This window comes from Amphiprion ocellaris, chromosome 6 (genome assembly GCF_022539595.1).
Source record: "Amphiprion ocellaris isolate individual 3 ecotype Okinawa chromosome 6, ASM2253959v1, whole genome shotgun sequence".
Taxonomy (NCBI): domain Eukaryota; kingdom Metazoa; phylum Chordata; class Actinopteri; family Pomacentridae; genus Amphiprion; species Amphiprion ocellaris.
The window spans coordinates 33,944,140-33,959,098 of NC_072771.1; the positions used below are offsets into that span (position 1 = coordinate 33,944,140).

General features: G+C 38.4%; 1 protein-coding gene across 1 annotated transcript in view; it reads left to right on the top strand.

The window, feature by feature from the left end:
- Positions 1-14,959, top strand: part of aacs (acetoacetyl-CoA synthetase) — a 48,424-nt gene that overhangs the window by 11,670 nt on the left and 21,795 nt on the right. Inside the window, exons 5-10 of the mRNA XM_023264594.3 lie at positions 1,589-1,686; positions 2,205-2,319; positions 3,058-3,139; positions 3,251-3,404; positions 8,260-8,340; positions 10,519-10,643. Of these exons, the coding sequence (XP_023120362.2) occupies positions 1,589-1,686; positions 2,205-2,319; positions 3,058-3,139; positions 3,251-3,404; positions 8,260-8,340; positions 10,519-10,643 (655 nt within the window). The remainder of the gene's footprint in view (positions 1-1,588; positions 1,687-2,204; positions 2,320-3,057; positions 3,140-3,250; positions 3,405-8,259; positions 8,341-10,518; positions 10,644-14,959) is intronic.

Below are 14,959 nucleotides of genomic sequence, written 5' to 3' on the forward strand. Positions count from 1 at the left end.
GAGTAATCTGACAGCTGTCTGGTAACCAAGGTCACCATGTTCACTCTCATCTCCTCCCAAAAAGACAACAAACCGTCTGTGGTTTAGTGCTCTTGCCCTGATGAAGTTATCTACTTTAGTTACAACATCAGTCACGTGGTTCATTTTTAGCACTGACTTACACAGAACTTCCTGATGTATAATACAATGCAAAAATATCAGTTTCTGTTCTGGGTTTATTACAGTCACTTTATCTTGCATCCGTTTCGAGTTGTTTCAAGTTGAAGTACAACATTTTTCCCTGTCAAATTTGGACAGCAATCATTTGTAACACCAACCAAATTCCCCCATTTTAGTCCCAGCTTGTTCATAGGTGTATTTACCTCAATGATGAAATCACTCACCGTCGTGGTCCCTTCATTGGCTGCACAGCTGCCAGCTCCTCCGTCATCTCAAAGGTTTTTGTTAGTCCACGTACAAAGAGGAGTAACTGGGCTGTATCACGGACATCACAGCTCTCGTCCAGAGCCAAGGACAAAACGTCAAAATCGTCCACTGTGGTGCAGCTGAAGCTCCAGATTTTCGGCAATGCTCTCCACCCGCCTCGTTACGGTTCGCCTGGAAAGGGCCACATTAACGAACGCTTCTTTCTTCTCCGGGCATATAAGCGCTGCAGAGTCCACCAGACATTCTTTTACCAATTCATTCTCTCCATCAGAGAATGGCTTACTCACATCCCTTTATGTGTGAGCTTTGGTTAAAAAAAGAATCCTTGCTGCTTTAGCAGTTTAGCTAGCAAACCTTCAGACATCCTCCCCGCTCTGCATCAGTCAAATGTTTGTACTTCTCCGCATGTTTGGTCTCGTTATGTCGATTCAGATTATAATCCTTGAGCACTCTGAGTTCATTGAAGAAATACTTGGAAGTCCATGTCTTGTTAAAAACTCTGCATTCGGAATCAATCTTTCTTTTTTGCCGTTAGCTGACCAACAAACCAATCCGCGCATAAACCTTATGCTAAGTATGGAAAAGCACGGACGAAAAAAACGTAAGGTCGCGCGTGACCTTATGGCCTAAGGTCACGCGCGAAAAAACGGTAATTTAGCAGATCTTTCAAAATAAAAGCAGTGCGGGCGTATTGTTTGCCTGTATTGTGATGATATATATTTGCATTGACTTTTAATATTTTCCAATGACCTCATACGGGCCAGTCAGGGTCATCCGGCGGGCCGGATGTGGCCTGTGGGCCGTAGGATGCCCAGGTCTGACCTACTGGGTGATATGACAGCCACTACATAACAAGTCTATCTGCTTTCATTTCACTACCATTAGATATCACATAACTGAAAACCTAAAAAATACTAGTAGCTAATTTCTACTTCTTTCTATTCTGATATACTTGATAGTAAGTGCATGCAAAAATTAGTGTGTGTAGTTAAAAGTAGTTGATGTGTGCATCTTACACTTGTCTACATCAGTATATTTATCAAAAGTCATCATGATAATTGTAAAACTCTACACACAGTGTATCCATGGTCATTTTTAATAGTAAGAAACATGGATTTTGTACTTAACTTTTGTGTTTTCGTCTTTTCTCTTCCCTCTCCAGGCTACCTTCCCAATGGTATACATGCAGTAGAGGCCATGTTAGCAGCAGCCAGCATCGGAGCCATTTGGAGCTCAACATCTGTTGACTTTGGAGTCAATGTAAGTCTTGTATGCATTTCTTTATTTTTGTGTTTGATTGATAGATATTTTTATCCAGTATCTGCATATGTATGTTTTAGCAGCAGGTAATGCATCTTCACAGTGGCACTTTTTCCCTCTTTATTGTTGTGCTAATTTACACTGAGCATTAAGTTTTTTATCAGTTCTTATAGAGCAACTGATTTCACCCTGCAACAGCTCATCTACAATGGCCCTACTTAGTCTCTGCTTTTTGTTTCTGATGCGCTGCTGCCCCTTCAGGCAGATCAGAGAACTACTATTACTGTCCTGATGTAAATTGTGGATTTCAGTTTTGTTGTACTTGTCCTATTTACTCAGTTGTTTTACTTTTTGTTTGAAAGTCATCTATAATCAAACATGATTATTTCAAGTTTACATTGTTGGTGTTTGTTGAAGTCATTTTTGGAGCATTTCTGCAGACTTCGGAGTATGATAATTATTTATTTTCTTAATTTTATTCAGCAATTTCTAATTCTGTCTCTCTCCTTCTGTATCAGGGTGTCCTTGACAGGTTTTCTCAAATCCAGCCCAAGCTGATCTTCTCCGTCGCTGCTGTAGTTTACAACGGCAAAACACACGACCACATGGAAAAGCTGACCAGCGTTGTGAAAGGTTGGCAACCGCTATTATTTTCTGGACTGATGTCTCTCTCTGTGCATTTTTGCTTTAGTTTTTGCAGATTTCCTGGAAAATTAAAAGTTCATTTGTATGTACAAACAGTCAACGTATACATTGTCTTTATTAAAGCCAAAAAGATTTTCTTTTCCTACTATCTAGTTAAAAAGACATTGGAAGAGATGAGTAGACCTGAAAAAAATGTACTCTACTGAGTTTACAAGTGTTCAGTATTAAACAGTATGAAGAATTAATGCAGAACAGATGCAGGATATTCACACACAGAATGAAGTAAAATGTTCAGTGCCGCTGGAATATACAGAGAATTGTCAAGAATTATCATATTGTACTAAAGTGTATTCTTAGTGACTTCAATGGGAAACCAAAATGAGTTACATGAAAAAAAAAACCCAAACACCAGCGTTTCTCCAGGGAATCGTCTTGGCTGCTTCTGGGCTCCTCTCTAAGGTTTTAAGCGTGAAAAGAACACAAAAGCGTCAGCCTTTTTTTTTCTGTCTTTCTGGCATGCTTTTATCTTTAAGAAATACAGAAATTCCTTTTACTGATATGCTAATTTAAATGATTATTTTAGGTTTTGTGTTGTAGTTTGGGATTGATATTTGTGTTATTTGATTCAGTGTAGCTTTTTCCCAAAAAATTATGATTAAATTACCTTTTAGAAACTCAACCTCTCCCTCTCTTGGTTTCTGTTTTCTCTTTCTCTGTTTCTTCTAGGTCTGCCTGACCTGAAAAAAATAGTCGTTATCCCCTATGCTCGCTCCAAACACGAGACTGACCTCTCCAAGATTCCTAACAGGTTTGTGTCTTTTAAATACAGGTTCTTACATGACAGAAAACAGACTGGAAATATTTTATCTCCTCAATATGTTGTGTCAGGTTTTTTCTCACTGTTCTCTATTGTCCACAGTGTATTCATCGACGATTTCTTGGCGTCTGGGCGCGGTGAGGCCGACCAGTTCCCTCAGCTGGAGTTTGAGCAGCTTCCATTCAGTCATCCCCTGTTCATCATGTATTCCTCTGGAACCACAGGTGCTCCAAAATGTATGGTCCACTCCGCTGGGGTAAGAAGCACTTTGGTTTCCATTAGCTTTAAATTAAAAACTATAGATCACGCTGATTGTATTTGTTAGCTGAGATGGCACAAATACAATATTTCACACACACTGCTGGTCATTTTATACAACAAACCTCAGAATGGCGCATCTAACCATGCAGGACAAGCCATGGGTCGCTGATTTAGACATGAGTTGTTCTGTACTCTTGTTTGTCCTTGTGTAACATTTAACATAATTACTATTTGTTTGTTGCTAATATTTCATGGCTGCTCCAGGAGGGTTAGACACAGCTGTGTCTCATACTGAAATGAGAACATACTGGTCACATCTGTTGGCAGAGCTCTCCTGGGCTGACCCACAAATACAGTTTGGTTTGCGGTGCACACCATTTATGCTCAGAGATGTGAACAATGTTGACAGGAGGCGATGTTCTCTATTAGTAGTGTTGTCTAGAAGATAGACAGGAAAAGAATAAGAAGATTTGATGTATTATATTTATCCCTTGAGGAATATTGTGTTACAGCAGCATCATCAAGAAAATATTAAGTTAAATTGAAAGTAGACCAGAACACAGATTTGTACAATATATACATTAAAAAAGTAGTGGTAGTATGTGTGATTAAAAACAGTATGTACAGGTGGTAGTGCGATAGTGTTCACCTTTCTTAGAGAAGTGAGCTGTTGTACGGTGCTGTGGTGAAAGGTCTTTAATGACAGTTGAGCTGAATGAGTCATTTGGAAAATAAACTCAGCTGTTTTTGTAGTGCGTCATGGACAGAATGTGTTTGATTGTCCATGATAGATGACAGTTTGTTGAGTGACTTCCTGCTCCTAACTGATTCTTTGAGTTTGAACAGTAATAGTTATGCCATGTGAATGTGTTTATTAATCCTGCTGACATCTCTGACACTGATTCTCTACTTCAAGCAGACCACACCAGAGTAAATGTCCTCTCATGACCAGAGGCTGGTAGAAAATCTCAAGCATATTGTTGCATGCATTGAAATATGTGAGCTTCCTCAGAAAATACAGTCTGCTCATTTCTTTCTTGCACACAATGTTGGTGTTGGTCCTTCAGTCCAGTCTGATACTCAAGTGCACACCTAAGTACTTGTAGTGCTCAACAATTCTAACCTCCTCACTTGCAAATTTTAACCACAGTTCTTGTCCTCCTAAACTGACTACCAATCTCCTTGATCTCGGTAATATTTAGAAGCACATGATTCCTGCTCGGCATATTCTTGCCTATTTCAAATACATCTCACCAGTGCATCATTGTAACAGAACTTGTGCGCAGAGTAGGAATTATACTGGACATATGATGTGTAAAGAGTGAACAGAAATAGAGTGTTATTAACCACCACACCAGACAGGGTACCACACAAACTGAGGCCTAAGTGACAGATAGTTTACCATCCAGGACCCAGCAGATGCACTGACACCAATCCTAACTCAGTAGAAGTGGTTGTGTGGCATAACTGAAATTCAAAGCAGAACACACTGTAGACAGTAGAGGACAACATCGTCCAATATATGTTGTCATGGAGTTACAGATGGCTATAATGTTCAAAAACTTGTTGAGAAAATTGAGAAAAAGTCTCTCCACAAGTGTCATTTACTGGCTATTTTGGAGCTTTTGCTGATATCACATACTGAAAGTGGTTTTTGATATTGGGCTGTATAAATAAAACTGACTTGACTTGACTACACGCATTGTGAGCAATGCCAGCTTTATGATTTAACAATATACAACATGAAGACTTTAAATAATGCAGTAGCACCCATTGTGGGAGTTCTTTTATGCCTTAATCCAAATTCTTTCATGCTTCTCTGTCTACGGTTATTTTTTTGAAGGTGACTGAATCAATTTCTTCCATATTGCTAGATGCTCTTGACCTGCTCACTGAGATAATTTCCAGTATCACTTCACAGCAGCTGTAGTCAAAGAAATCTACTGAATGTGTCAGTTGTGTGAAGCAAAATGTACCACTTAGAGCTGACATACGCAGACTATCTGGGAAATATTTCTGAGTTAAATGAATCAGTAGTATACTTACAGTTGTAACTTCTGAATCTCACTGATCTCTATTCCGAAGACTTAACAGGACCAAACTTGGGCTAAATGAAAGTGTTTATATATCGGATAAACTGCTAACACAGGATAAATGAAACTGATAACCATAATAATTTAAGAAAAAAAATCTTTATATGTATAACTGTTTAGTGAATCGGGTGTAAGAGAAGGACTATGGACACTGATGAAGTAATTTTAGAATCGCTGAAATGAAATATCCAGAATGGACATTATTTATTGCAACACTAGTCCTTATCAAGCAGAAATAGAGCTTGAGTTTTGCCTTCTTTGTGATGTGTTGGTTGACTCTGGGGTCTCCAATCGGAATCAAGGTTGTGATGCAGGGCAGTTTTCCCCAATAACTACCAGCCAACAGGCACCACTACTTAATTCTCAAAGCTTTTCAGCAGAGTCTTAAAAGACATTTTCACATCTTACTCTGCTTGGTTTGCTCTCTGGAAGTCGGCAGAGGTACAGCTTGTGTTAGTCTTCAGTCTATGGGTTGATGTTGGAATAATCTCGCTTTTACTGTCCTCAACTAGACTCGCAAAAAGTGCTTCAGAAAGTTCTTGGCCAGATGACAACTTCCAGATATATTATCCAGACCAACCTACTGAGGTGTAAGAATCTCAGTCGGAAGCAGAAGAAAACCGTGTTATAGAGAAGTTAGATGGGAGTACATGATACAGAAGATTAAGCATAATGACAAGGAATGCACTGACAGGGCAAATGTTCCTTTTATTTATATACTTTTGTAATTTGGAGTGTTTTATACAAACGTGGGAAGCAGTCTTTTCTCATTGTTAGTTAAAATATGGCTCTCTTTTTTGAGTTCAGAATAGGGAAAGAAAAAAGCTTCTTTTAATGGAAGTAAGTTAAGAAAAGTTTTATTCTGTGTGCAAATTCATGTTTTGTCCGTTGTCATGACCCATAAACAACAATCAAATCAAAACGGATGAAACTGAAATGATCCTCAGTTATAAGTGGACATCAACTATTAAAAAAAAACAACATAATAATAATGTTTTATCAGAGGAAGAGAAACATTACTGATTATTTTAGTAAATTAGTAGAAATCTCTTCTAACATATCAATCAGTGATTCAGCAGAAAACATTTATGAATAATGAATTTGTCAGTATGATTTCAGTACTGCTAATAACTATATATCTAATATGGCTTAATGTGATTACAGCACAATAAACTCAAATCCTCGGAAAACAAAACAAAAAAAACAAAAAACAAAAACAAACAAAAACAAACATATAACATTTAGATTTTTACATTGACCAAGTACTGGAAAACTATTAGGTTACATACAATCCAGACAGTTCATATTATTTTGAAGAATACACAGTTAATAACAGTCTTGGAAGGTTACAAATAGGTTTCTTTGTTTTTTTTCACTTTCCTGAAATCTTATCCCACATGAATCAAAAATTCATGTAATTGTTTGGTCAATATAAACGCAAGATCTGTGGCATGAGAGTAGCTTTATCGTTCATTGTTATCAGGGAGAAGAATCCTCTTTTTGATACTCACTGTCATCTTGCTATCTGGCTGTTTAGGAGAGACTTGCTCCAATTTGGTAAAGTTGCAAATAGGGGAATTTTAATGCTCCCTCTTTCAAAGATGTATCTTTGAACCTCACCAGCAGATGTGAGCGTCTGTTACACTTCTTACCACAAGATGGCAGCAAACCTCCATCAGCTCATCCCAGAAAAAGGTTATTTGCTCTCCGGGGAGTGCATGAATGACATTTTCCTGCTACACACCACATCTGAGGGAGGGAGAGTGTCAGAAGAATGTGTGATTTCAAAAGGACCATTGCACTTTGAAAGCCGAAACACTCACCATTCAAAACGGCTTAACTCAATCAAACAAATGCGTTTGTGAATTTTCACATAGCAGCTGTTGTCTCTCTCTGTCCCTATCCGACACCTATTTTTCCTTCGTCCCTTTTTCTGTTTCTTGTCTTGGCTTTTACTCCCCCACCCTTCTTTCACATTCTACCTGAAAATTGCATTTTTTTCTTACATTTTTTGCACTTGGTTCTCGTCCTTGGTTTCCTCATCATTTTTTTCCTGGTTTACTTTTGCTCCTCTTTTTCTTTCGATTCCTTTTTTGTCTCTTGCTCTTCCCCAGTCTCTGTCCTTTATGCCTGCCTCTCCTTGTCCCCATGCTCCTGACAATTGGACAGTAATGTGGTGGTGAAAACATTTCGTATTGTAACGCTGGCAGTTCTCTCTGGCTCAGCCAATTAGCCCTGGTACTGTTGTGCTCTCTGCTTTGTTATGGCTCTGTTAACATGCTGTCAGTGGCAAGATGGCACGCACCAAAGGACGGGTATGGCAGCTGAGTCCTGCCAGAGATTAGAATGCGCACACATACATGGAACACCTGTTTATGCGAAAAAGGAAAAGCTCAGAACTAAAACGTACACTCGCACAATTCGTACCCTCCACCAGAAATAATAACCTACCCAACTGTGATCGGTTTGAGACTATGGGAGAAGTCACACTTCACACAAATTGCCCTTTTTGTGTTTGGGGAAGAAGGCTTGGACAGAAGTGTTGTCTGTGCAGCTATGCAAGAGCATAACATTTGAATATACTGTATTTTTCCGACCTGAATTTTAAGTTTCTCAGGCTTTCTGTATGTGAAAATAACATGTTCCATGCCAGCTTAAATGCCGTAAGCTTTACTGACAGAAGTGTGAGTACTGATAAACTGAAATTAGTGCGTGCTAAAGTCATCATTAACGCTTTCTTTCTTCTGGTTTCTTCAGGGAACTCTTATCCAACACCTAAAAGAACACATTCTCCATGGGAATATGACCTCCAGTGACGTCATCATTTACTACACTACGGTAGGTCCATACTGTGGAATATTTTCAGTCAAAAACCCTGTCACAAAGACACACACGTACAAGCTGATCTTAACTAATGAGTAGCAATGAGTTTTGAAGGTCAGAGCGGTGTGCAATTTTTAGTTAGTGGAACATTCTCCTTTTTTTGATAATGAACTTTGAGGAACACTATTTTGTGCTGAATAAAGCTGCAGTTGCTGGGTTGTGTGACACATGTACAGTGGTTTCCAACAGTCTGAGATCACAAGTGAAGATGCTTCTATTTTTCCCGTGCAACACAATTATAGTAGCCTCACAGTTTAGATAAATGTCTGAAAAATGTACCTGAATTTTATATATCTTATATATATTTATTTATATATCCATTTTGTAAGATTTTAGGCTTACAAACTGCAGGACACACTGCAGGGACATGTGAAACTTTGATTCATGTGTTGAAAAGAGGTGCAATATGTGTAATGACGGCAGCACTTGAGCTCCATTGACTCCACAAGTTTGTGCAAAACTTGGTAACTCATATTATCCCAGCTTGATCTGACAATGATCCAAAGAGCTTCCTGTGATGTCAGGGTTGTTTGGCTTTTTTTTTTTTGTCCTCAACTGGCCGCATGAATGTGCTGTGGCGTCATGGAGGAGTCGATGGCAGTCGGCACTCTGTGGTCTCCAAGTAGCTGTGTTTGGAGTCATTATCCTGCCACAGTATGATTTCTTCTCCACAAAGATACAAACCAGAGGGTGTTGCATGTCACTGAAGAATAGTGACTTGAATGTCTTTGCAATATCATTCTCTCCCCTGTCAAACTTGGATTTATCAACATTCAGGACTTTTTCCAGTAATTCACTGTGAAATGCTGGTATGTCTCAGCCCACCAAGTATTTGGTCTTGTCTCACCTCCAGAGAAGTGGTTTAGAGATTGCTAAACATCCTCTGAGACCTGACATGCTTCTTTTGACAGGAATTCTGTATCTGTAATGAAGTTGCTTTTCTGTCTCTGTGATGTATTGATCTTCCAGTGGTGTGCTCACTTTTGGTCTGCCCAATCGTGCTTTGGATATAACTAATCCAGTTTCCTCGAAGCCCTTTAAAGTGCCGTGCTCTGCCTCCTGAGAAACCTTTGGTCCTGCCATGATTTGATGGTTAGACAGCCTACCTTTGCTCAGAATAACATTTTCTGACTTCTGACATAATCACTTAGCTCTAATGCCATGCTTCCCACTGTCACAATGGTACTTAGCTAGCAGTGTTCTGCTGGAAACTTGAGGCACAGGCAACAGGTGGACAAGGCAGCAAGGTAATTTACTTGAACAAGCCTCTGATCTGTCCTCTGACTGAAGCGATACAACAGAAAACCTTTTGTACAAAGAAATTGGACATGGTCAGTACCACAAATGTACCTAGACTTTATTGTTGACATAGAATTAGTACAGAAGCTTAACTAGTTTATTTAATTTACATGTCATAACATTCCAAATTCTTAAACCTTTGGTAATTTTCCAGTTTTAATGAAAATGACAGATTTTTGATATGGTCTCCATTATGCGGGATCACAGTTCCTTGAGTTAGAGAGTGATTCTGTCAAGTTTTGGCTACACAGAAGGACATTTTCAAACTGTAAGTGAAGTACCTTCTATTCAATCAGCCACTTTTTTTAGACCTGAAACCATTTAAGCTGTTGAAATACCCTAACAATTTGCCATAAGTTGTTATTACATCTTTGCATAGCATATTTTGTCATAGTAGAACTCCAAAACCCCTAATATCACATTTTTAATAGCATGAAAAAGAGAAAAGCACCAAATACCAATTTCTGCAAAGTAAAACAGAAGAAAATGGCATTTGACTTCATCAAACGTTCTTAATTTGTCTTCTGTCAGTTAACTAACCACTTCACTAACTAAATGTGTCACTGTATAAGCGCATGCGTTAGCACTGCAGACAGTTTTCATGCAGTAGAACCAATATTCTTGTTCCTAATATAAATAAAGGACGGTGCCAAAGCAGTCCCCCAGCATGCAGTAAAATGAGAAATGCAATCATGTGCATCACAGTCTGCAGGAGTTGCCCATTTTACTAGATTCTGCTTTATCCATGTTGATGAGAGAAGGAGTGTTTATACCAGATAAACTGACCACTGCATTGTGTATGTGTGTGTTTGTGTGAATGTGTGGTGTTCGCAGACTGGCTGGATGATGTGGAACTGGCTGGTTTCTGCTCTGGCAGTGGGAGCCTCGGTGGTTTTATATGACGGGTCGCCACTAATGCCGACACCCAACGTTCTGTGGAACCTGACGGACCAGCTGGGGTGAGTTAGCCACACACATGCACAGAAAACACAGAATAAAACAGGAAACGCTGACAAAAACGTAAAGACAAATGCTCAATTGTTGTACTCGTTGGCGTTTCCAGTTGGAAAATCGGTGATATTTTAAATCCTTCACCAAAAACTGCAGGGTTTGTCACTCTTTCTACTTGCATTTGCCCTCAGTTTTAAGGGTCTGGATCAACAAACAATATGAGAACATTGAGAAAATCAGACAATGAATGCATGCAGATGGAGTGCTAAAGCAAAAGAAAAAGGAACTGGAGAAATTGTTCTTAACCACAGAATTAACAATTTGTTTACCTAATTGCACAAACACATATACAAGAGAGCCATGAATAAATATTTCCATTGATTATAATGTGCATTTATAATAGAGACCCTCAGCAAATGATCATACAATAAACATTTATCATTTGCCCGCTCATTTATTATTTATTTAAATGGGGATAGGCGAAGAGGAAAAGCTGAAGAAAAGGATGGATTGTTCGTAATGGACATGAAAATTAAACTAAGAACAAGAAGGGGTGGAAATAAAGAGTATACCCATTGATAATGCCATGCATTAGCAAGAAACTTATTTGGTGTATATTTGAAACAATGTTCCTGAAAATAGTAAAAGTGCTTTTTCAAACTTGCCAAAATATAACAGAAACAGTGATAGGACATTTTTACTGTATGCAGTTCATGTATTAGGATTTGAAGTAAACATAATTGTAGTTTCTCATACCTTTGAAAGAAATCTGCCTCCGAATTCAAACATACAAAAGACACCCAAACCTCCTTATTGATTGCCACAAATGAGCTGCCTTGCTGTCATTCTGAAAGTGCACTGAAGTGTTGCACTCAGCTGAATGGGCTGTTTAAAGTCAGCAGGGTCAGACATCCCTTAAGCTGCTGTTATGGAGATTGATGGTGTAAACTTGAATGAACCCAAAGACCCAAGACAGCGTAAAGTTGGCTGTGTAAACCGGAGGCTGCTCACCTTTTAATATGGCAGAATGTGGAGGTCCCCATAGGTGACAGTTGCCTTTGAGAACTTGGTTTAGAACCTTGATTTCTACAGTATGATGTGTTAAAGGCCCCCTAGATTGAAAAGCAATATTTTTGTACCTTGGTTACATGTCAGCATGATGGTTTTTATATGCTGGCAGACACATCATGTGCAAAATAATACTAAAACTACAATATACCAGCAACAGTCTCAAAAACATTGATTCGAACCTGTGGGCTTTTCAACTTTGGTGAGTCTTTCTGTAATTCTTCTCTTCTTCTTCTTCTTCTTCTCCTTCTTCCTCTTCCTCTTCTTCCTCTTCCTCTTCTTTGTCTTCTTCTTCTTCCTCTTCTTCTTCGCCTTCTTCTTTTCCTTCTCGTCTTCCTCTTCCTTCCCCTGCTTTTTCTTCTTTGCGTCCTTCTTCTCCTCTTCATCCTCCTCCTCCTTCTTCTATATGTCCTTCTTCTCCTCCACCTTGTTGTTGTTCTCCTCCTCCTCCTTTTTCTTCTTTGCGTCCTCCTTTTTCTCCTCTCTTTCTTCTCGTCCACCTTCTTCTTCTCCTTAACTACTCCTTGTTCTCCTCCTCCTCCGTTACTCCTCTCTACTGCGCTTATGAGGACAACAGTGTCTGAAATCGATAAATATTAAAGAAATTTTGTAGATAACTTTCATTGCGTGATTATAATTAGATACTGTATAACCAAGCTTCTTTATTGCCCCTCTTTGTAACCCCTTTACTTTCCATCATTCAGTGAACTATTTTCCCTGTAGGGTCATGTTTAAAGGAACACAGGAGACCTTTACAGCAGAACCTTTATCTTGGTAAATGTCGTGATGCCACCAACCCTATCAGCACCATAAACACTAGATGTTAAACCCAGTATTGATCGTTTGTTATCGTTTGAAGGCAGCAAGAGACCAAATGCTCAAGGATTCAAGTGTGTGAGTGAGTGTAAATGCAGACTTGCAATTAATTAGTTCAAACTTTATAGGAAAGATAGTGAGCACATATTTTTTCCTAATTGTGCACTTTTCAATATGTGCTACATTTTGTCGAATTTTTCAAAAGATATCCAAGTTGTGTGTGCTCTGCTCTAGTAGACTCCCAGCATTTCCAATTAAAGTTTCTGTTTTGGACACAATTCCTTCAACATTGCTAGCCCCTGCCTTTATTGAGCCAATCTATAACAACACTGTACATACAGGTTAGCAGGGTCAAAAACTTATATAAACTTTAAACCTATGTGCAGTTCTCAAGATGGCCTCTAAATTATACAATTTGTTTTATTAATAACATTAGTAATAACCTATGTAGATGGTTTGCCATTTTCTTTATGAACCTGTTGCTAAAAAATTTCAAACCACAGCAAAAACACACAGGTTTTCTGAGGCAAAATATCCAAAAAGATGTTAGAATTAATGATTATATGTGGCAGAAGTAAAGACCATTATATTAATTAATGTGCATTTTACTTTAAGAATGGCAGTAATTTTAAAAATATTTTCCTCACTTATCGGAGTTCATTAACACTTAGAATCTGGTGATACACCCACAGATAATCAATTTCTATTACTGCTGCTCACAGTGTGACTAAATTATCAAATTTTGATCATAAGCAACATATTTAGCTTAGCGTTTGACAATGCTTGTAATTACTGAAAGCCAAGAACATTTACAACAATTAAACTATGATTTAAAAATATCCCTGTGACAAGAAAATCTGCAGGAGGAGTTCTCTCGCCTATTTAATCTTTACCAGCTAACTGCACCTGGCGGATCCTTGAGAAAACTGCAAGCCAGCAGCCACCGGTCGGAGATTGTGTCATGTGAGGGTGCTAACTGTCAGCCCACATTACTTTGTACACTCTGTCAGGCTGTGGTTAAATTATGAAAAAAGTACTGCGGTCAGCAAGAATACAACCCTTTATGGCTGCGATACCACAGACACATCTTCAGAGATGGCATATTGCCTTCAGCAGGAGAGGTAATAACGGGGAGAAATCTTGACACACTGGAGGTAAAAAGTACTCCTGCAGAAACTCTAACAGGATCTACTTGTAGATCCCAAAGCTAATAGGCTCCTTTCATTGAATGATCAAATATATTTGGATCTTTCTGTGATGATTGGATACTTGGTAAAATGGCTCTAAGAGCTGGGATTACCAGTTTTTTTCCTCCAAACATTACATGAAAAAATTCATTGAACAAAGGAGTTCTGTTAATAAAAATACAAACATAAGGGAATTTAGTGAAGCGACTATCTGTGAGAAGATTGTTGAACCAATTAAGTGCTGATGTTGCCGCTATTATCCCGTTTCCAGAACTACATGAAAAAAATCCTCTGGGAGAGACTGACATGATATTTTTCTACAGCCTGATTTTCTGAATTAAAGTTGGACATTTTAATTGGCCATAAATCTGTCAGAGAAAGTGTAAAACTTACATCGAGGCTTCCCTAGTTTCCATGTTTTTTTTTTTTGAATGAGTTGTGTCATTATAATCCTTAAACTGGTGAATTCCACTGCGACATCTTGCTGGCAGTTACATTTTGCAGTTTTACATTTCAGTTTGTTTCAATTCAGTTTCAGCTATGTGAAAGGGTTACACATTTTACACAACAGACTTTCTGTTTGCTGAAATGGATTTTTGTAAATTTGCTGCTATGTGAAAAAGAAAACGCAAAAGCCAGGAGTAATTACTGGATTCTCACAAGACAGGTGTTTTTCTTTTAGTTGTTACAACTTACTGAGTGTGAAGCAGGATTTCTACGAAACACAAGCCACTTGTACATCACGTATTCTTATTGTTATGAGGTGAAAAATAATCCATGGATATATGTATTTAATTTTTTGGTTCTTGGGCCTGCGTTATTTCAGTCTGTTCGTGGAGTATACAGATTATCACATACCCACTTGCCAACAAAATGCCATCTGTCGAATCAAATAAAAATATCAGTTGTTAATTCACTCATTAAATAAGTTTCCGTCTCGCATTTCTGTTTTAAATATCACAAAATGTAGTTTCTGAACCTCATATTTTTAGCGTTGCCAGACAACATCAAGCTAAATTGGAAAGGGTTCTGAATACTGGACTCTGAGTTTTAAATTCCTAAAAAGTTTTGGAACTGGGAGAGAAACTAACAGATTGTGGTCAGTCTTAACAACAGAGAACAGTCCGGCATTGCATCAAACTTATTTACGCTGTGTTTTTTCCTGTGCAGATATATGAGCAGTTTCATTACAGATAAGGCTATTTTAAAAGTTTCATCTCTCCTATTCTGGCTGCTGATTTGAATTCAAGCTA